The 23610-nt window shown below is 40.1% G+C and overlaps 1 protein-coding gene across 5 annotated transcripts; it reads left to right on the top strand.

Moving 5' to 3' along the window:
- Positions 1-7: 7 nt before the first annotated feature.
- Positions 8-22490, top strand: RNMT (RNA guanine-7 methyltransferase). 5 transcript variants are annotated; one of them, XM_005282700.4, is made up of 12 exons: positions 8-148; positions 1167-1271; positions 1499-1796; positions 3208-3343; positions 5368-5490; positions 7447-7562; positions 9622-9803; positions 10456-10620; positions 14198-14315; positions 17060-17161; positions 17922-17955; positions 21015-22490. In XM_005282700.4, exons 3-12 carry the CDS (start codon positions 1563-1565, stop codon positions 21050-21052), a joined length of 1248 nt encoding a protein of 415 aa, XP_005282757.1. In that variant the 5' UTR covers positions 8-148; positions 1167-1271; positions 1499-1562; the 3' UTR covers positions 21053-22490. The 5 variants fall into 5 exon arrangements, with proteins under 5 accessions (XP_005282757.1, XP_042716329.1, XP_005282758.1 ...); XM_042860395.2 differs by having other exon boundaries at positions 148-266; XM_005282701.5 differs by lacking the exon at positions 8-148 and adding an exon at positions 353-472.
- The last annotated feature ends 1120 nt before the right edge of the window (positions 22491-23610 follow it).

Raw genomic sequence — 23610 nt, 5'->3', positions numbered from 1 at the left:
CATTTGGTGCCCCACTGCGGCTCTTTCATCCTCCGTTCCCCCCCACCGGATATGACATAAACATCTCAAAGCTTTCTATGTGCGTCACTTCCGCAAACAGGATGGCGGAAAGCCTGGTTTGGTGAGCGCTGCGCAGACTCTCAGCCCGGTACGTTCCTCGGTCCTGAGGAGCCGCGCGCGGATGGGGGGCACAGGCCGGGCTCGGAGCATGAAGCGCGAAGCGTCCCTTCAGGAAACAGCTTCCGTGCGCCCGCCCCGCTTCTGCGGTTCGAGTCATTTGCTTTCCGCAGAGCGGGAAGTTTGGGGGCGGGGGCGACGCTCACGTTCCCGCGCACGCCGCAGGGGAGGAGACAGGGCGAAGGACTGCGCGCGCGCTCTGCGGAGGAAGGGGGCGGGGCAAAGTGGTGCAGTGCCGGGGTGGGGGGGACTCGCAGTCGCTTGTTGATTGCTAGCTGGGACGCAGAAGAGGGAGGTGCGCGAGGGCGCTGTTGCCGGGGGACGGGATGGGACTCGCGCTAGCGTCTGCATGTGCCCTGGGAGGGCGGGGCAGTGAGAGGCGCAGGGATGGGGGGTGGGCCGAAGGGGCGGGGCCTGGGCCCGGTGTTTGGGGGAGGAGGAGCTGTTCCATCCTCATCGCCCCGCCCCTTTGGAGGTTGTCGGGGGGGGGGGGGGGCGTGGTTCGTGAAGGTGACCTGCCAAGAGTCTCTGCTATTGCTCGGGGGTTCCGGAAGAGGAGGGTGGGGGCGAGTGCCAGAGACGGGGGTATCTGACTCCCCGCGGGGGGGCGGGGCTTTGCCGCCCGGAGCCCCGCCCTAGTTCCCCCTTTGCCGGGGGCCTAGGCCAAGCGCCAGCTGGTACAAGCGCGTGAGGCTGGGACCGGGCCAGAACGTGGGGGGCGGCGTCACCTGGCTGCCTTGGGCCTAGCCGGACAGAGCTGAGGTGCGGAGCGAGACCCAGCGGCCCTTGCTACTCAGTGGATGAGCTAATGGTCCTTTTTGGCTTTAGACTCTGAAAAACGTCAGCTTGAAATCTAGTCAGCTGGGGACAGGAGTGTCTGGCCCTTACCTGGGCTATGCCAGCCCCATACCTTTCTGCCAGCCCTTGCTTTTAACCACCTTGTTTTCCTAATTTTAATTTTTTTTTCTTTCCTCTCTTTTGTGTGACAGAATCACACTAACAGGAGAGCTGCTCAGAGGAAACAGTGAAGCTAGCTGTACCAAAGTCCTGTCAAATGCTCAAAATAAACTGGAACAGAGAGAGAAACTCATATGGTAACTTGGGTGTTATCTGTGTTAAACCCAATTGAATACATCTAAAATGTTACTTTTTAACCTGCTGTCTTCTTTTGACTAATCAAATATGAGGGCTAGATTGTGTGCACTCTGTAGTAAAAACTGATTTTAATTTGTTTCTACAGCACTAGGTATGGGGCTCTTATAATGTAAGGAAGAACAAGTATAAATTGTAAACTGAAAGTCAAATCTCACTTTTCTCACAGAATTTATTTATGAAAAAAACACTGATTCCTGTTTGATCAAGCAACAAGAAGAATAACCTCCAACATGTCTGATTCGAGCAGGGTTGAAGAACAAGAGTTAGAAAAGAGCTTAGTTGAGGAAGGAGATAGTACAACATCTAAAGCTTCAGAAGCAGAGTCTGCTGTCAGTTCGGATGACAATAATACAACTTCAGGTAAAGGGCATTGTGCTGGAAATGAAAAGGAAGATGTTAGTGACCATGAGGACAGCACATCAAAAAAGAGAAAATCAGAACTTGAAGATCATCCTAGAAAAGTGGTAAGTATTATCTGTTTTCAGTTCTGTCTGAACAGTAGGCAAGTATTAAAATCTTTGTTTCAGGACGTGGGTTTAGAGAAGTTTATGGATCCTTAAAGTATTTATAACAAGCATTTTTACAGTGTATATTTAAAACTTTAGGAGCTAATTTTAGCATCTGCTGCTATTGTCTGAAAACTGTATGCAGAATTTTGTTGGAACTGAAGGAACTGGGAAGAAAGATGGTAATTAGAATGATGAGAGACTTTAAACTGGGGTGGGCAAACTATGGCCCGCGGGCCGGATCTGGCACATCAGCCGTTTTAATCCAGCCCTCGAGTTCTGGGGTCTGAGGCTCCAGCTCTCCAGCTGGCAGTTGGATTAAATGAACAGTGAATATGTATCTGTTGTTCTACATTTAGAAAGGGTTTCTGAGATCAGGCTACACTTCTAGGTTGATCTAGCTACGTGGCTCAGGGCTGTACAAATTTTTGCACTCTGTGTGATAGTTCAGCCTACCCCCCTATGTACAGGTGGCTAGATTGACATAGCTGTTGGAGAGATGGGTTATTTGTATTGATGGAAAAGTCCCTTTCTTTGATGTAGGAAGAAGCATCTACATTACAGTGCTACAGCAGCACAACTGCAGCACAGTGCCATAGCTATGCTGCTGTAGTTTAGACGTACCCTGAAGCTGTGAATTCAAAATGGGTTTCTGATACACCTCTACCTCGATATAACGCTGTCCTCGGGAGACAAAAAATCTTACTGCATTATATGTGAAACCGCGTTATATTGAACTTGCTTTAATCTGCCGGAGTGCGCGGCCCGCCCCCCTCCGCCCCCACCCCAGAGCACTGCTTTACCACATTGTATCTGAATTCATGTTATATCTGGTCGCGTTATATCTGGGTAGAGGTGTACTAAATTTCTTTTAAGTTCTACTTTGGAATAACTTTTGGAGAATGTACATACAGCCCTTAAATCCATGGCTTCACTGGGATGAAATTGATTCTTTCAGTGAAGAATGGGAATAGCATTCAAGAACTTAAACCATCTTTCTGCAATGAAGAGATGCCTTAAATCACTCAGCAGGAACCACTTTGGCCAGTTCTGTTTGTACAGTTTCTAGCACAGTGGGATCCTGGACTATGACTGGGGGTCTTAGGTGCTCTAGCAATACAAATAACTAATAATAATAATAATGGTGTTAGGTATTAAAGAGTGTCCTCCTCTTTGGTTGGAATTAAAGAACTCAGGACAGTGATCAAGAGAGGAGTTGGGAAATAGTCTTATGTAAATGAACCCAGTAAACTTTGCCATTACTTCTGATGTGTTTTAAAAACCTGTGCTCAACATGAGTCTTTTTAATTAAACACTGAAGTGTGTTCACACTTTCTCCTTTGATTCTCTTATTTTTCATTGTGTATAGCATTTGGAAGAAGGACATGGGCAAACTGTAGCAGCACATTACAATGAACTTCAAGAAGTTGGACTAGAAAAACGTAGCCAGAGTCGCATTTTCTTCCTCAGAAACTTTAATAACTGGATGAAGAGTCTTCTCATTGGTATGACTCCTTTATTGCTTACTTTTGTCCTCACTTGAAAAGTCAGTTATTATACTGTATTTTATTGCAGTGTATCTAATTTTCTTTGGTTACATTCAAATATATCCTGTGGTCATCACAAAACAATCATGGTCAATGTTAAGACTGCAGCTAAATGTTTTCTGCTTTCTAGTGTTCATTATAGCGTATCTTTACTCAGAGGAAATTGTTTAGTTCAGCTCTTTTAAAATTTGATTGCAAGCTTTTCAAGGCATTGATTTTTCTTCCTTTATTCCTATGTGTTTTTATGCATCTAGCACAATGGGAGTCCCAGTCCTGATAAGACACTCTTACATTATGGTCATGTCAAATGTTGTTTAAAATATTAAACACCAAATGACGCTTCTGAAAACTTGATAAATATTAAGTTTAGAAGCTAATCTGCTTCTCGTAGTTTGCCTCCTGCCCTTCCCCACAAGTAACATGCAAACAGAATCTTTGTTTCTCAGGAGTTAATCTGTTCTTGTAAAATCTCCTGTAGAATTCCTAATATTTTATTTTTTATTATCTTTTCCTTTAGAGGCATTATTACTTCAGATGTAGAATAATTTTATACTATGTACATTTTCAGTATTTGAAGACATTGATGTGTCAGTATGAAGGGAAACAATAAATGTACTTGCTATGTGATCAATAATTTTTAAAAGTCTAGAAAAACTGCAAAATATTAGCGAGAAAAAAAAATGTAGTAACTTTCAAAAGTGATCCTGATACTTACTTTCCCATAAATCTACCTTCAAACTCGAGTAAAGTAAAGGAACAAATACTAAGAGAAATCAATCAATAAAGAATAGCAGAGCCCTGAGAAATAAGTGCCAGGGATTTATAAAGAAAAGATTTTTCCAAGGAAAACTTGATAGCATTTGTCTTATAGCACTAAAAAATTAGTGGATAAAAGCAGTGAGGGGTAATATTTACATTATTATAAAGCATTTGATGTGTAGTGTCTCTTGAAATCTTATTCAGAATTAATTTAAATCTGTTTGGGTACATGCTCTATAACGTATTAAAAACTGTCCAAAAGACCTGAACAAAGGGTAAGAAATAGTGAAGTATCAAGTTGAGGAGGAGGGGTCTGCAGGTATGCCAGAAGGAATATTGTTGGGGGTAGGCTTAATTAATAACTTTGTGAATGTACTGGGAGTAAACTAACATCAAAGAAATTTGCATAAGATCCTAACACCAGTTAGGGCAGAGAAATAATATAGGGTCCTAGAGAGGGTAATACCAGGGATAAAAAGCAACAAAATGAAATTCCACTTTGAAAAATGCAAGCTAACACACGGGATAAAAAATACTCTTTTTGGAAAGGAGAATCCTTGTAATGCTTACTAAAACTTAGACTGGGTAGTAAACAGCGAATCAAATGTATAAATTTGCAATATGATTGCAGCCAAAAAAAATACTATATTCTGTCGCCTTTTGCCACTCTCTACCCGTTTCTGAGGTGGTTTGCAATGGTGTTTTTAGAACCACTAGCGTAGCTCATTCCTTCTTTAATTAAGAGTGCTCTCTCATGCTCGTAATTCATACCCAACCTCATTCTGGATGAGATTCCTTTTGTATTTTATCAGTCCTGCTTCTTAATCACCTCTGGGCTCAGTGTTAAGCAAAGCAACACATTGCTTTTTTTCTGTCTATAAAACACCCCTTCCTTCCCAAGGCTTGGCTTATGCTGTACACACAACACTCATTCCAGGAAGCATTCATTCCTTTTTTTCCCTCCAAATCTTTTATGAGATTGATAAAATGTGTTTTTAAACCACCCCCTCCCCCCCCATTCCCACACACTTAAAAAACACACACACTTCAGGAAAAGAAGTATACAGAACTTGAATCAAACTTTTTTTTTTTTTTTAACAAACTCTAATGTAGTCTTCAGTTGAATTTTGAAATTCTAAAATATCAGATTTTGGTGCTTTAGGGAACTTTGTATAATGAAAGAGGCTTCATTATTAGTTCAATGTGTGCTTTCTCTTTTGTAGGTGAATTTATAGAAAAGGTACGACGTAGGAAGCGCGATATCACGGTGTTGGATCTGGGATGTGGCAAAGGTGGAGACCTGCTTAAATGGAAAAAAGGCAAAATTAGCAAACTTGTGTGCACAGGTAAGAAGACAAAGTAACTTTCTAGAGACAGTACAAAAGGTTCTGTGGAAATGTATGCATTTACTATGAACACCACACTTCATTCCTTTCTTTCTGGATATGTCCAAAAATGCCGTGCTTGCTGTGAAGAAACTTCATTTCAGTGCTCTGCCATGGCTTTTTTTTATCATGTTCATTTTATAATGGTTCCCGGTTAAACTGTTAGCATAAATAGAGGAGAAAGTCCCTAGTGTTTCTTTCCAGTTATCCATTTTACCTCATAAATACAAAGTGAATGTTTGGAATCGAGTAAAAATGTTTGTTTAAAATCTCCATGAAAAACTGAATGTATATTTACACTGCAGTTAAAAACCCACCATCTCAGGCTAAGGAACTGTTTAATTGTGGCATAGACGTTTGGACTTGGGCTGCAGACCAGATTCCAGGACCCTGTGGGGTGGGAAGGTTGCAGAGCTCAGGCTGCAGCCTGAGCCCAGACTTCTACCCCTCAATTAAATGGCCCTTTAGCCCGAGTCCCACGAGCCTAAGTCAGCTGGCACGGGCCAGCCATGGGTGTTCAGTTGCAGTGTAGATAGTGCAGGCACCCTTAGTCACCACTTAATTACAGAATCAAATGAATCAACCTTTAATTACAGAATTAATAATACAAAGTTGTGTAATCTTGATCTTAAATTTGCTTTCCAGTTATTGGAGCATTTTATCAAGTAAATTTTAAAGGAAGATACTGGCAATGTAGCACTGCAAAACAAGTGCATTGGTGTTATCCTGAAAACTATCTTTATTATGAAAAAAGCAAGGAACTATTTTTAGAGATTTTAGATTCTGAGAAAAATTAGAACGCTAGGGAAAAGGCTAATTTTTATTTTACCAGTTTACTGTGATATCACAGGGTTGGAATTGTCTTTCTTGCAGAATTAGCTATGAGGAGATGGGATCTGACTGAACCCCTCATTCCATTTACCATATCTAAATATCATTTTTGTTTAAATCTGATATATTTTAAAGATTCCTTTATAGTAACAGTCCTTTACTAATAGTTATGTATTTTATAGAGAGGGGGAAATTATTCTTGATATCTTGAGGACCACAGTTATTTTCTACCCTCATTGGGTATTTTTGGCCATTTGGCTTTCAGTTAACTGATTTGTGTACACACTTCCTATAATTATAAACCAGTTACACAATTGCACACTAATAGTATTTAAAACTATCTCATTGTCCTCATTATTCAGTCAGCAGTTACGCCTGTGGTGTTCACATCTCTTAGATGTAGTCTACACTAGAAAAATTTCTTACTGCTGACAGTGAGGGTATGTCTATATTAGAAACACTACACTGGTGTGTATATCAGGGCTTAGATCAACTTAATTACATTACCCATGGCATGAAATTGTAGCATAGACCAGCCCTGAATGTCTTCAATAATTTCAACTAAGCACCTTTTATCTGCAAGTGTAAAGAAAAAGAAACCTTCAGTAGCACTTCAGAAACCCACAGAGTTGAACTGTACCCATCCATGTAAACAGTGTGTCATTTTTTTTCTAGTCTAACAAGGCCTTAGAACTGTTTAGAGCTCTCTGCAAACTCTTGAAGACAACACTGCATCATTTTTATATCCGCCAGTCTCCTCACATTGTGAAGGTTTCTACTACAACTGTAAGGGCTAGAAATTTTTTATTAAAGCTTACATTCTGTGGAATTTCTATTTTATTGAATGAGGGCTAAATTAAAATTAAGGGCGTTGGCTTGGCTCTCTGCCATTTTTAGTACCAAGTATGTGTGTAACAAGTTAGTGTGCCCAGTTCCTTGTAGTCCACATAAGTATAAATAAAACGTCATAATGGAGCATATCTACTGAAAACCAGCTTTTGCTCATACTATGGTATATCTGCTCTAACTCCAATCATATCTATCTGAAGAGAAGTTTGTGTATGCAGTTTATTTTTTTTTTTATAGATATTGCTGAAGTTTCCATGCAACAGTGCCAACAGCGGTATGCTGACATGAAAGCCCGATGTCGTTCTAATGAATACATTTTCAATGCAGAATTTATAACAGCTGATAGCTCCAAGGTACAGTTGTTCTGTTTTATATATTCACTAGCGTTGTAACTGGTTTCTTGGCATTCTTATTTGAATAAATGTTGGAAGTCACTAGAGTGAAAGTTCAGGAGTGTTTCAAGGAGGGAAGACTTTAATTTAAGATTAAATTGTTACACTAAAGCAGGGGTGGGCAAACTTTTTGGCCCAAGGGCCTCATCTGGGTATAGAAATCGTATGGCGGGCCATGAATGCCCACAAAATTGGGGGTTGGGGTATGGGAAGGGGTGAGTGCTCCAGCTGGAGGTGCAGGCTCTGGGGTAAGGCCAGAAATGAGGAGTTCAGGGTGTGGGAGAGGGCTTGGGCAGGGGGTTGGAGTGCAGGGGGGAGGGCTCTGGCTGGGGGTGCGGGCTCTGTGATTGGGTTGGGGATGAGGGGTTTGGGATGCAGGAGGATCCTCCGGGCTGGGACTGAGGGGTTCAGAGGGCAGGAGGGGGATCAGGGCTGGGGCAGGGGATTGGGGGAGGTGACTCAGAGGTGCAGACTCCATGCGGCGCTTACCTCAAGCGGCTCCCAGGAACAGCGGCATGTCCCCCAAATGGCTCCTACACGGAGGCGCAGCCAAGGGGCTCTGCTGCGTGCTGCCCTGTCTGCAGGCACCACCCCTGCAGCTCCCATTGACTGCGGTTCCCAGCCAATGGGAGCTGTGGGACCTCCTTTGGGATGCGGGCAGCGAGCCCCCTGGCTGCCCCTACGTGTAGGAGCTGGGCGGGGAGGGGGAACATGCCGCTGCTTCCAGGAGCTGTGCAGAGCAGCCCCTAACCCCGCTCCCCAGCAGGAACTCGAGGGCCAGATTAAAATGGCTGGTAGGCCGGATCCGGCCCGTGGGCCGTAGTTTGCCCACCCCTGCACTAAAGACTTGTCTATATGGAGACTTAGGGCTTGTCTACATTATGCGCTGGATCGACGGGCGTCTGATGAAGTGGGCATTCATCCACGAAAGCTTATGCTCCAATACTTCTGTTAGTCTTAAAGGTGCCACAGGACCCTCTGTTGCACCTACCAAAGGTGTCCTTTCAATTTCCCCACTAACTAGTGGGGTCATGTTATTCCCAAAATTTTGCTAACTGTTGCTACATAGCTACGTTATAAAAATTTGTCTTGATGGGCCTATATTCTGTCCCACCCCCAGAACAAATGTGGAAGTCTTTCTGACTTTATTTAGTCCTCTTGCTCTTAAATGAATCTTAATGCTACTGAAATGCAGCCTATTAGGTGAAGTTTTCCAGTATCATTTTTATTTTCCATATTGCTTATATTTAGAATTTATTTTGATTACTTTTCACAGCTTTGGTTTCTTGTAGCAAGGCCTGTGGAAAGACCAGTCTGACTCAAATTCCAAGGGCTCATTCTAGCAATCACAGATTAATTGTGTCTGTGGGGAAAGGGCGTGTGTGCAGGTGCATGCAATAAAACCATGTGATTAAAAATGAAACATTGATTTTTTTTTTAACCTAGTAAATTGTATTTCAAAGACTAAAAAGCAGCTAATTAGTTCTTTCAAAACTGAAGTTACGTATCTTGCTGTTTTTTATTTAGAAAGCACAAAAACATGTACAAATATCTACAAATTTTGTAAACTGAAAATTCATCTTAATAAAATTTGCCATAATTCACTTGCAGCTGAACTCTCAGTAACAATACTAGAATTTATTTTGGAAACTAAAAGTTGTAACTTAGCCACATTATTTTGGCTTCTGAAATTTGATGAGCCAGTTAATTCACAGATGTTTTTTTAAAGTGTGAAAAATTACAATTTTAAAATGTGATATAAATATATTCTGGTGGCTTTGGAATGCAGTATATGGTTTCTTAAGTAGAAGTGGGCTTTCTATTTCATTTTATTTCTCCTACCAAGCAGTAGTTCATGTCTGAATTTGCTGAGGGAAGAGGAAAATAAAATTTATTATTTTTCTTTTAAGTACTTGGATTATGGGATTGGCACGCATTGCTGGAAGATTAACACAAACCACTTTTTTGTTTCTGCAGCCTTTGGTATATGTCTCAAAACTCTTTTTTTAATCCATTTCAGGAACTTCTGTCTGACAGTTACAGTGATCCACAAATGTGCTTCGACATATGCAGCTGTCAATTTGTTTACCATTACTCATTTGAGACATATGAGCAGGCTGACATGATGCTTAAAAATGCTTGCGGGAATCTCTGTCCTGGAGGGTATTTTATTGGTACAACTCCAAATAGCTTTGAGCTTGTGTAAGTGCTATTCATTCTATTAATTTTTAAAATTGTATGAAATGTTATCAAATTTAAAGGAGTCACTCTTTGGGTGCCCTTGATGTATTTTACAGCAAAATGTTTCCAGCTGAGGGCCTGTGTTGCCTACTTGCCAGGAGAGTCAGACATACAATAACTTGAATAAAATGGAGCAGATTGCACCCACCCTCATCTTTCATAGGGAGGTATGCCCTCAGGGTACTACAGTTCCTAGCACGTAATGCTTCTGTATTGATTTAATTAGTGACAAAACAAGTAAAATATGGGCTGTAGCTGCAAGCTTCCTCTAGGACACTTTTGAATCTGCCTATTTCTAACCCTGAACTGCCTCTAAGGGATAAAGAGTTCAGTTTCCATGTTTGTCTAATTTTTGACCCCTTTGAGTGTTATAACCCGTTATCTTCAGACTGTTGAAATTTGAATAAAAACTTTTTCATTCCCATGTTTTTATATTAGTCTTAACTGATGGCTAAGGGAGACAGTGCGGTGCAGAGAATAGGGCACTGGAATGGACTGTGTCCTTCTGTGATCTTGTCCAAGGTCCTTGCACCTCTCTTTAGTTTCTTCATCTGCAAAATGGGAATAACAGCTTATTTATCAATTATTACTCTTTTTATATATCTTTATGTAGAAAGCGACTTGAAGCTTCAGAAACTGATTCATTTGGGAATGATGTGTACACCGTACAGTTTGAGAAGAAGGGGGATTATCCCTTGTTTGGCTGCAAGTATGACTTTAACTTGGAAGGAGTTGTTGATGTCCCTGAGTTCTTGGTTTATTTTCCTTTGCTGATAGAGTAAGTTTACTTTTGACTTCATTATGTAATCAAATTTTGTAGAATTGTATGAGCACATATCTAGCAGAAATCTACCACCAGGCATTACTGTAATATCAGGATATACTACTTAAAACATTTTATTAGTATTCTCTCAAATCTGGTTCAGATTTGGATTATTGGTAGCGAAAATTCTTGGAATAAAATATCTATCTTCAGATCCTGAGTGGTAGCCCCAAATTAAGATGCTGGTGTAAAACAGTATTTCAGATTCTTGATCAGGTAGCTAAAACTTTATATTTTTATGGTATTTGTAAATTGGTTATGCTGTGCTGCCAGCTATTTTAAGGCCTCCATGTTTTTTAACAGGACCCTACCAATTTCAGTTGTGCCTCAGAATGAACTCATTTCTCCTGCTGCTATTACTTAAAATACTAAGATACTTGGGGAGAAATCCTAGCTTTGTTGATGTTAGTGTAAAACTGTTTGACTCACTGGGGCCAGGATTTTACCCTTCAGGGAGCATTTCTGCTCTGAAAAGTGTCACTAAAAAAGTGAAGTGATCTTCTGCCCATGTAATACATGTGGATAGAATAAAAAAAAAAGCCACTGTTAGATATGTTGGCTCTACAAGCCTAAGAATGCTGGGGATTCTGTTCAGACTTGTCAGTCTATTGATATAAATGCTTACTAAAGCGCAACCAGTTGCAGGCAATAGGGTTGCACGGGAGTCACTGAAGGCAGAACTCTTATTATTGGGGATAATTGTGAAATGGGAAATAATCCAGGTTGGCTCTTTCAGACCTTCTTTTTAAATCATAATGTAGCAAAAGAAGGTTAAAAACCCCAATTTTTTTTCCTCTAAAGGCTTCCTGTGAAATAGTATATACTCCAGCAGTGTTTCTCAACTTTTTGATACCAGGGACTGACTTGCTGTCTTCCTAAACTGTGTCAGCAAAATCTCACGGACCCAAGAGGCTTCCACAGACTGGTGGTTGAGAAACACTGCTCTATAGTCTGTGTTTGCGGATATGTAAATATGCATCTAGCTAAAAATCTCATTTTCAGCTAACTTGTGGTGTGCGTGTGGGAATGTATACATATGTACAAAATGAATTTTAATTAAAAGTTGTTTCATTATATATGAAACAGATTTTTTTAAAACTAACACTGTTTCAAAAATTGACAAAAGATGATGTGACCTTTCTCTGCCCACAGCTTGCCTTTCCTTCCCACATTCTCTTTTCTCCCTTGTCTCCTCCTCTAACCTGTGCACTGAACCCATCCCATTTCCTGATCTCTCTCTCACCCATACTTATCTCCTCCCTTGCTCTTTCTGCTCATAATACAAGCGTGCTTCAACCTCTCCCGTCTTAAACCCAAAAGAAATAAAACATGCCACTCTTGACACTGTTTGCCTCTCCAACTACTGTCCCATCTCCCTTTCGTGTCTGAGGGCTTGTCTACACTTACCTGAGAGGGATGCGCAGCGAGTGATGCGTCGGCGGTTGATTTAGCAGGTCTAGTGAAGACCCGCTAAATCGACCGCAGATCGCTCTCCCGTCGACTCCTGTACTCCACCTGAATGAGAAGAGCAAGGGGAGTCGACAGGAGAGCGTCTCCCATCGACATAGCATAGTGTGGACCCCATGGTAAGTAGATCTAAGTATGTCGACTTCAGCTACGTTATTGATGTAGCTGAAGTTGCATAACTTAGATCAATCTCCCCCCATAGGGTAGACAAGGCCTAAGCTAATTGAAAATGTTATCTACAATTGCTGTCTGTAGTTGCTCTCCTTCAGTTCCATCCCAGACTCTCTTCATTCTAATATCTGCCCCTTGCACTCCACTGAAAAGGCTCTTGACAAAGTCTTTAATGATGGTTTCCTAGGCGGAGCTCAGAACCAGTACTCTTCATCCTCAACCTGTCAGTGGCCTTTGACACCATCATCATGCTCTTCTTGTCCCTTGATTTCTGTTACTCTGTCCTCTTCTGGTTCATTTCCTACCTCTTAAATTGCTCCTTCAGCAAGTCCTTCAGTGTATCCACCTTACCGCCCCTCTCTCTCTTCCCCGCCCCCCCTCCCCCCAAATCTGGCTTCCACTATGCTATGTCATTGGTCTCTGTCCTCTTTCTCTACACTTTGGATAATCTCCTCTGCAGCACAAATTCCACTATCCTCTCTATAGTGACAGCTCTCAGATCTGTCTCTTCCCTCCGGACCGTTATCCTTCTGTCCAAAATAAAATCTTGGCCTCTGTCTTGTGACTATTAAATCGTCAGCTGAAGCACAATCCTCTTGCTTGTTGCCCATGCCCATAATTAGTCCTTCATCTTTGACTCAGACCTTTCTAGGTCCTTGCATCCAGGCTCTATCTCAATCTTATAGATTCTCTTACATGTAAGATACAGCCTTTCCTATCTGTCCACACAGCTTGTCCAGGTTCTCACCATTTCATGTCTCCATTACTGCAATGTTCTTTTTTTCTAGCCTTGACAAATGCAGTCTTGCCCACTCATCCATTTAGAATGCTGTTGCAAATAATATTATTCTAGCCCACTGCCTTGACCACGTAAATTCTCTCTTTGCATCATTTCACTGGCTTCCCTTTCTCACATTAAACATTAGATGTTTGTGTTCGCTTTCAAGGTCCATCCCCACCCTACCAGTTATCTGTCATTTACTATTGAAATGTCAGCTCCTGCTGATTGGCCAGTAATGCTAGCCTTCATTGCCCACTAGTTAATTTCTTAAATGAACACCTTCATTATTGGGAGGAGATCCATGTAAACACCCACAAAGCTACCTCGTTATCCTTAAAATCCCTTCTTAAAGGTCTCGCCTTTGCAGTGATGCCTCAAACTTGACAACAGTTAGACTGCTCGTATGCTAATACTAGTGCCTATCATGGTGACCAATATTGTATCATTGTTTCCTTGTATTCCCTGTCTATATCTATCTGTTGTTTCCTGTCTTATACTTTGATTGGGGAAGGGACTCTCTTTTTATTCTCTCTGTACTGAGCATAGTACAATGGAGTCCTGGTCCATAATTAGGACTCCTAGGCATTATGGTAATACAAATAAACAATAATTATTAGGGAAAAGGCCCCTGATACCTATAGGCCCAGTTCCAGTATTAGGTTCTGTTAGTATAGACCTGTGCAGAATCCCATTTAAGTTGATAGAACTCTTCATGGGTACAAGGGGTCATAGTAGCTGATCTTGATGCAGGGGCATAATGGGAAAAAAAAAAAGTTTGACTCCAAATTCAGATTGAGTTTTCATCAAAGCTGGTGTTTCAGGGAGAGAGAAATTGCTTTGTCCAAGTCAGAAATATTTATACCCAGGCTTAGAGCAGAGAATTTTTGATGACATTATAACTCCTTGAAAATGGATATTTGATGGCAATGTGGACTTTTCCAGCCTTTCTGATAAAAGCCATAAATATATAAACTTAGAGGTTGCAGTCCTACTGAAGACCATATGATGTCCGTGTGGTTCAAAACTATCCACTATGATAAACTCAGGCTTTTGTTGCTTTAAAAATATCTCTACAGTAATTTTGTGGATCACTTAAGCATACTATTTTCACAGAATGGCAAAAAAATATGGCATGAAACTAGTCTACAAAATGACATTTCGGGAATTCTACGAAGAAAAGATTAAGGATGAGGAAAATAAAATGCTGTTAAAGCGAATGCAGGCTTTGGAGGTAAATATAAAAATGCTGATTTAAAAAAACTCCTTCTTTCATTTAAATAGTGTTTTGCATCTTGCTGTGGTTGATCTAGTTTAGCCATAGCTTTGGGCAATAAATTATGACTAGTAGTCAAGTGCTGGCATTGTAGGAGCCAAATAGTTCCTATGGCATGCTGCTGAAAGCAGTTAATCTTCTAAATTTTGTAGCTAACGAGTTTCAAGTATATTTCTGTTGAGGACAAGTTTTTATATTAGGTTACTAGGCAACTGTGCATGTTATACTTGTAATGTTCATTTAACAGGTTCTACACACTTGTGCTTTGTATTGTATTTGCTTATCTTTTTATATAGGGGTGTGTGTGTATATGTATGTGTATATATTTGTAATATCTGGTGCTATATAAATAACTGTTCATTGTAAAGAGTGGTCCAATGCCTCCATTATAAACAAGAGAAAGCAATGGAATAGAAGGACTTGCTGTTGCCTATCATATAATTACCTTTTTTTATGTGCAAGAAACCTATTTATTAGAAAACCGAGCAAGAATTGAATTATGTATACAAAAATAAATACTTTGTATATACAGGACAATTATACTTTTAAATGTAAATCCATAACTAGTCTTATATCTATGTCCAGCAGTAATCTTTTACCCTCAATGTCTCACTTACACTTAGTTCCCCCAAGGAACAAGTACTGTGTGTGTATATCTTCTGCAGCTTCAGGCAGTTTTCCAAACCGGGAGAGGTTAGCACTATACACACACTCCTGACTGTGGTTGATCTTGCCTAGTTTACATTGCAGTAAAACAAAAGGGCCTTGTCTCCACTATGTTTGTACAGCAGAATAGCTAACCAGCATTAGTTACACCATGATAAAAGCACACCACCTTTTGGTTAGTGAAGGCCTAGCCATAATCTGTCAGGAGAGAATTTGCTTATTCTGGAAGAGCAGAAAGCTTAGAGTGAGCAGAATGAAGAGCAAGAGTTGAGAATAAGAGGAAACCAGATTAAAGATGTATAAACAGGGGCAAAGATGTGTTGAAAACTGAAGACAAGGATGGTAGGTTAATTTTGCAAGGAAGCTAATGAAATGATTCAGGGAGGGGGAAAGGGATCAAATCCGTGAGAAGAATATGGTTTTGCCACAGTAGTTTGGATTAACAATCGAGGTGAAAAGGATGCGACAATGCTTGAGGTCAGAAGCAAGGTTTTTGCAATGGCAGCATCAAGAAAGGACAAACACTGGAGATGTAAATACTATATAAATTATAACGTGTTACAGATGCAATATAAATTTTTGTGATGGCTTGTGTGAAATGATAGTAGTTTGTCATGTGTTCGTAGACTTTTTTTTTAAAAACATGATGACTGATGCCCATCCAAGTTGATAGCCGTGATAGTATACTAGACAAAGCCCTGGTCTACACTACAGAGTTAAGTCAATGTAAGGCAGCTTACATCAACATAACTCTATAAACAGCTACACTAAAATGTAACTTGCCCGCCATGCTGACTTAACTCCACCTCCGCAAGCGGCATAGCGCTTAGGTCGATGTAGTTAGGTTGACGCAGTGTCAGTGTAGACACTGCGTTGCTTACGTCTATTGTTGTCGTCCCACAATGTCCCAGACTAACAGTAAATCAGTGCAAGTGCTATACTGGTGAGGCCATGCTCCGCCGACACAAGCCGTGTAGTGTGGACATGCAAAAGCGATTTAATTACTGCTGTGGCTGTTTGTCCACATACCACAGGTTGATATAATTTTGTACTGTAGATATACCTTTTCTAGCATTGGGCCTCTATGGATAATTCATGTCCTGATCTAGAAGCTTTCCCTTCAGAGCAGGACTATGGTGAGTTGCCCTGGCAGTGTGCAGGAACTTGTACTGGTACCTGTCCTACAGCTGAACTGTGAATCAGTAAAAATCACTTTCCGGTATCTAGAATCTTTCACAAGTACTAAATCTATTTTAAAAATCCAATAGGTAACTTTGTTTAAAATGATAGCTATGTCATGTCTCATTTTTGATGTTTTGAACATTCATCTATTTTTATAACTTCAGAATTGCATAGGACTTCATTTCCAGTGCTTAGAGCAAACAATTCAGCAGCCACTTCAATCTTATCGGTTTTACCCTATTACAGAACAGTGATGGGATAGTCTTACAATAGTGAGTGTGATCGATAAGCTCTATAGGTAGATACATATGTCACTTCTCTGCAGTAAGTACTAGTCAATTCTGATTCACTGTTTGAAGTAATTAAATTGGATTTCGTATAAATCTGCTTGAGCATAAAAATTGGTTTAATTTTTTTTTTCCAGAAAGCAAATAATGAGACTAAATTTTCAGACTTGGATAGCTAATGGTAGGCATTGAAATAACTGCAGATTGACTTTTTTCATAGGTATTGAGCTCCCTTTAAGGCCTCTTTTAGGGTATGTCTACAGCGTAATTGAAAACCCATGGCTGGCCTGTTCCAGCTGACTTGGGCTTGTGGGACTCAGGCTAAGGGGCTGTTTAATTGTGGTGTAGATGTTTGGGCTGGAACCTGGGCTCCAGCCTGAGCCTGAATGTCTACACTGCAATTAGCCCCTTAACCTGAGCCCTGTAAGCCCAAGTCAGCTGGCACAAGCCTGTTTTCAGTTGCAGTGTAGGCATACTCTTATGTAGGAGACACCTTTTTTGGTTCGTTTTTTATTTTTTTTTTTAAAACATCTAGCCATTATGTAGTAACTTATGTTTTTTCTTCAGCCATATCCTGCAAATGATAATTCCAAACTTGTCTCTGATAAACCTGATGATTATGAGCATGCAGAAAAGCTTATGAAAGATGGTAAACCAAAGTTACCTCTGGTAAGTGGTTTTTATTTATTTATTTAAGTGATAGAATCTTGTCAGAAGCAAAATGTGCTCAGTGAAACATAGGGTCTAGCCTTACAAACACTTAGGCATCTGCTTACCTTCAGTTCCATTGAAGTCAATGGAATTCTTCATCTTTATAAAGTACATACATAAGTGTTCAGAAAATCAGGGCCTTAGTAGATCATTTATTTAATGACATATGCAATTTTATAAAAATCAGTGTTAAAATTAAATGGAAAACTTACTGTGTTCTTCAAAGAAACAACTATAGTTTAGAATGACCAGTACCCTCTCTCTTCCACAAGAGATCTGATGTTTAATTGTCCTTCACACTAAAGGGTAGCATATCCATGTAGACTGTAAGTCATAGGTTGAAACATTCTTCCCTTTAAACTGAGATTATTTTTCAAGCACTTGTTTATCCACTCATTGATATATTTAAATAAAGGTCTGATCTTTATAGTAAAAATGTAGTGATCGTGTAACATAAAACCCTATATCAAGGGGGAAAAATTGAATAAAAGAGTTAGCTAAACTATTATCTCAAACCTGCAGATGATTGAAAAAGAAATTTCCTTATTAGTAGTTGATAGATTAATCGATCACCTATGTAAAGAAAAAGCTGCTTGATTTCTTAGACAAGTATTTTTGTTACTAACTGTTTAAAATATTCATGATTTAGGGGAATGTTTGATTTATATTTCATCATACTCCATTTGTGATATGTGCCTTATTGTCAATTTCTTTAAAGGGAACCTTGAGTAAATCTGAATGGGAAGCAGCAAGTAAGTACTGTTTGCAAAGTTTGAATACTATTGCTTACCAAAACTGTTTGTTTAATAACATGACTGCCTTGGACATTGTGCATGAGTGTAACAATTAAGCAGATACTTTCAAACTTGGTGACCTAAGGTTAAGCACTAAATAAAAGGTACCCATTTTTGTTTGTGTTCAATAGCTTTGAAAATCAGAATCCTTTTAATTTAGGTGCTTAAATATGGATTTAGTTCCCTATAACTGGGTTTCAATTTAAATATACTTAACAGAAGCAGTTTACAATGCTCAAATCTTCGAGGAATAAATGCATAGTTTGGGAGAAGGCTATTTATGTAGCGAAGATGGAATGGAAACTCTGAAGGCCGATAGATTTGGTCTTAAGTGTTTTGGCACCTTGTACCTCAGCTTAGCACAGGCTTTTTTTCTGATTGTGCAGTAAAATTTTAATAAAATAGAAGTTTCACCTTTTGAGGTGAATTAAAGAACCAAGTAAAAATTAGCAAGAAATTATCAAGCAAACCCGATTATTTTCTTGAGGGCTGTTGATATTGCATATTGCTTTTTTCAGTAGTCAGTATACTTCAGATACAAGCAGGTTAGGAATAAATAAGAAGTCTGAGGAGATTGAGGATACAATCTGATGATTTGTAGGCTTTTTAAAATAATACAACATTGTTACATACGTTCTGGATGTTTTTAGAGAGAGGTCATAGAAAAATTTGTAAATCACAAAATTTTAAAGATTTTTTTTTCTTCTGAAATTCTTTCCAAAGAAGAAAAGAAGTTGATTAGAAAAAATATTTCCTTCCAAGAGAGAGTTTTCATATAACTTATGGCAGACAAAAAGCCATATGCTATCAGGTTAATGTTCTTTCAGAGTTTGGTATGTGTTGGCATCCTCAGAAGTGTGTTTTTAAAAAAAAGGGGTGGGGTGGGCAGGCCTTATTTATCACGTGAGTTTTCATACAGTCTTGGGTCACAATTTTTCTCATATGGAGCAGGTGACCTTAATTTTTTTCAAATAATTCTTTACTCCCCTTTAGTGCTTTGGTTGTAGAAACCAAACTGATGTTCTCTTATTATGACTGTATCATTTTAGATAAACATACATCAGTCCAGTTGTAAAGGGAAAACATGGAAAACTCTTATAACTACAAGATTTTTCTTCTTTTCAGCAACTATTATAATCTCATAAATGTGGGTTTTCACATTTTTGTAAAGTAATTGTTTCTCTCTTTCCATTAGAGAGAGATTGAGGAATAGTGCCTATAAGGAGTAGGATGTAGTCATAGCTTGATCAAATTAAAAAGAATAACATTTTGTTTCACTGCTGGAAAAGGCATTCAGGCTTACTGTATAGATTGAGCAACCTTCTAGCAATGACTTAGTTTATAATAAACACAAATATTTGATGCCAGCTGGAAGCCCATAATAACTCAAATTGGATTCTGTTTGTTCTCATAAGAAATTGGTCTTGCAGCACTGTCTGACACAATAAATGAATGTCTCTGTTACTATAAAACATACGGGTCTCCACAGATTTCATTGTCCCATATATCTTCCTTTGATTACATACCAAATTAAGTATTTCCGAGGCGTGTCACTCTAGCCGAGACTGCGCTGAAGGTACAACTTGCAATTAACAAAATGCTAGCTAGTAGCTGTAAACTCCTACTTAGCAGTATGTTTTCAGATCTTGCTTTTTTAAAATTAGCAAACTTCAACTTTTCTTATCTTTTGGATTTTAGTCAGTTTTCCTTATTTTTAATTGTACAGAGTTGAACGCACAACCTTAATTCTGCCCCACTATATATATATATTTATATAATATATAAATCTAAGAAATTGTGATCATGAATTTGAAGACTGTCCCTACATAAAGGGGAGCAGAGTTAAGGTGGCATGTCAAGCACTCTGGTAATGAAACGTGAATGTTTAACTGCAATTAATGTTGCCTTAAGCCAGGGGTGAGCAAACTAGGGCCCGTGGGCCAGATCCAGCTCGTCAGCTGTTTTAATCCGGCCCTTGAACTCCAATTGGGGAGCGGGCTCTGGGGCTTGCCGTGCTCCAGCTGGGGAGCAGGGTTGGGGGCCATTCCACGCAGCTCCCGGAAGCAGCGGCATGTCCCTCCTCCAGCTCCTATGCGTAGGGGCAGCCAGGGAGCTCTGCTCTGCATGCTGCCCTTGCCCGAAGCGCTGCCCCCGCAGCTCCCATTGGCCAGGAACTGTGGCCAATGGGAGCTGCAGGGGTAGCGCCTGTGCTGCCTGGCTGCATCTCTGTGTAGGAGCTGGAGGGGGGACATGCTGCTGCTTCCAGGAGCTGCTTGAGGTAAGCGCTGCCCGGAGCCTGCACCCCTGAGCCACTCCCCTAGCCCTGATCCCCTTCCCACCCGCCAAACCCCTCGGTCCCAGCCCGAAGGACCCTCCTACACCCCAAACCCCTCATCCCCAGTCCCACCCCAGAGCCCGCACCCCCAGCCGGAGCCCACACCCCTGCCCCACCCCAAAGTCCCCTCTTGCACCCTGAACTCCTTATTTCAGACCCCACCCCAGAGTCTTCACTTCCAGCCAGAGCCCTCACCCCCTCCCGCACCCCAACCCCAATTTCATGAGCATTCATGGCCCACCATATAACTTCTATACCCAGATGTGGCCCTCGGGCCAAAAAGTTTGCCCTGCATTAAGCTGATAATAGTGTGTTGCTAACTGCATTTAAAATACTTGTTGATAATTACTTTGCATTTAATTTTAGATTCATATTTTGTATCTTAGATTTGTGGTTACGTGTTCAGAAGAAATCCAACCCAGCCTCTTAAATACAAAAACTTGTTTGAACGGAGACGTGGGTTTTTGCATACAAAAGTTGCAGGTGCAATACTAGAAGTTGCTTTTAAAAATTTGCTGTAATAAGAAATAGTAACTGATGGTGTAGCCATTGTTGCAGTTTCTTTTAATAAATAGAATTTGTTCTGCAACAGCTTAGGAGAGAGGAAAATGTCTGTCTTTATGTTTGAAACCTTTGGAGAGCAGGAAGTAATGCAAATTTTAAATATTCTCTTCTTTCATAGGTATTTACTTGGTTTTTGCATTTGAAAAGCAACAGTGAAAAGAACAATACTGGAAGTAGCAAGAAGAGATTGCATCCTGGTATAAGTTGGAGTGATGTAAAACCATTGTGGCGACTATTTTTTTATGTTTATTTTTTAATTATTAGAAGTGTGCAGGACACTACCAAAAACTAGGGCAAGCTCATGAATCTGAGTTACAGTTGCCTGTCTGCGACAGATGGACTTTTGTGTATATAGAAGATTGTCTGAACCTGGCTTTTTAAACATTTTTCAGTAATCTGCATGCTCTCAGAAATGCCATTTGAACTCCACAACGCTCTTGTTTCCAATAGGAAGTTTGTTAGTAAAGTTTGTTCAGGTGACCAAGGGCCTGGGCCTGTACCCATTGAAGTCAATGGAAGGACTTCCAGTGACTGCAGTGATGTAGGATCAGGGCCTAAGAGCTGTACAGCAAAGCTCAGATTGATCACAGTGCAGCACTTCAACAGTATTAAATTGTATTGAAGTTGTAGTTTATGTAGAAAGGTCCCAAACAGTTCTTGTTTTTTGTGATTACTGATGTGTAGTGTCATTACGTGATAACTTCAAGATTAAATGGATTTATGTTCTGTACAACTGAATGTGCTGAAAGTATTGTTAGAGATGCTTTCAATAACTGAGTTTCTGTCAGTTTTAATGTTCTGCAGATTATCTGCAAACAGGTAGCAACCCCTAAATTTAGATTGCCTAACACTTTCCATTATAAAAGACGCCTGTGACTTTTTTTCTTAGAAGCTTTAACACGTTTCTTATTTGTGGCAGTTCTTTGGAACTTGGCAGGGACAAAGCCTGGGGACTAAAGACATGCTTTCCACTCATTCTGTTAAATGTTATTGAGGTTTGGCTGAGTTGATAAACTATTGAAAATAATTGTTTCCCTTCTCTCACATGTGCTGCTCAGGAAAATTTTGGCAGCATATCAAAATAACTAACAATAGCTTTCTAAAGAGCTGGGCCTATGCTTCACTGAGAATACCTGGGATTTGACTGAGCAACTACAGTAGTGGGCATGGGGAGCTTACCCCCACCTCCCCCCAATGGCATATGGTACTAATGACCTCTTTCCCCCACCTTGGGATAAAACCCTTTTGAGCTGCCAGCTAATGAAGTCTTATAGTTCAGTTGGTACAAGTGTGTACTGCAGTGTTGAAGGTTTAGGGTTCAAACCCTGCTGTTACATGGGAGGTAACTCTACCTACGGTATGTTGACTTCAGCTACATTATTCACGTAGCTGGAGTCGCGTAGCATAGGTCAATTTACCGTGGTAGTGTAGACATAGCCTATGTTGTAGCTAAGGAATTTCTAAATGTGAGAACTCTTAAGTGTTTTATGGAACTGCACAGAAACACCAAATCTAGATCAGCTAAAAAAAATCACTGCTTATATCAAGTTGTATTTGAAAATGCTCTGTACTTAAACATCATTATGAAAATCCCCTTACTTGTGCAGTTTAAGTTATTGAATTTAAAATAATGCAGAATTATTGCTGGGGATGAAAAAATCTGAAAAGAGGTGCCGGGGGAGAACTGGGAGTTGCTAGACAAAGAAATTGGGACAAGGAGTAGCGTAGGGGAGATCACAGAATGTTTGGGAGCCAGTGGGATGGAGAACTTGGGCAGGAAGAAGGAGAGAGAGAGGTTGGGAAGTGAGTGAACTGGACCAGGCTGGGCAAGTAGACTGGGATCAGAAGCCTGAGGAGTGGAGATCAGGACAATGAGTCAGTAATGGAGTAGAGACAGACCTGGGACAGGTTCAAGAGGAGAGGAGGTCAGGCTTGCAGGGGGTAATTGCAGAAGTCTGTGCTTACTAGAGAACACTTCCTTCCAGAGCCTAGAATGGAACCCAAGATCTTGGAGTCTTGCTATTCCTCTGATACCAGAGATCTATGAAACCTAGAGATGGTGAGAAAAATTCATTAAAACGTTATCGGAAAAAAATGTTTTGACAAAAATGAAATTTTTCATGAAATTGTATCAATTCTGATGAAAAGTCCCAAACTTCCAGAATGAATTTTTTTTTTAGTTTTTAGCTTTAATTTTATTTTGGAATGAAATTCTAGGAAATTAAAAAAAAATCGAGCAGCTTCTACTTATACTGATTGAAACATCTTATTTTATAAATCAGTGTCTTTTATTTGTGTTATAATGAAATAGCGTGACATTTTGACAGTGATTTCACAAAGTTTTGTTCTAAAACAAATTCAAAACTTTCTAAATTTGAACTTTTTAAATTAAATTTTCAGACCTTCCATTTCTCAAGAAATTTCTAATTGGAATTTGTATGTTGTGATTGGAATGAAACCAAATTTTGAAATGTCAATTTCCTACAAAACAAATTGAGTTTCACCCAGCTCTACTGAAGCCCACTGGGAAAGAGTCCTATATCACTCTAGTACTGGTTCACATAGTGAATAACAGCCTACTACTGCTATCAGATACCCCGTTAGTTCAAGTGTCAAGCTAGCTCCCTGGATGGGAAAATAAAAACCTTTCCAGCTGTTGATTTGTTCATGTTTAGAACATGCCAGAAGCTGACAATTCTAGAGTAATGCACAAC

The sequence above is a fragment of the Chrysemys picta genome, chromosome 2 (genome assembly GCF_011386835.1).
Source record: "Chrysemys picta bellii isolate R12L10 chromosome 2, ASM1138683v2, whole genome shotgun sequence".
NCBI classification, from domain to species: Eukaryota; Metazoa; Chordata; order Testudines; family Emydidae; genus Chrysemys; species Chrysemys picta.
This window is presented reverse-complemented; position numbering and strand designations above follow the sequence as displayed.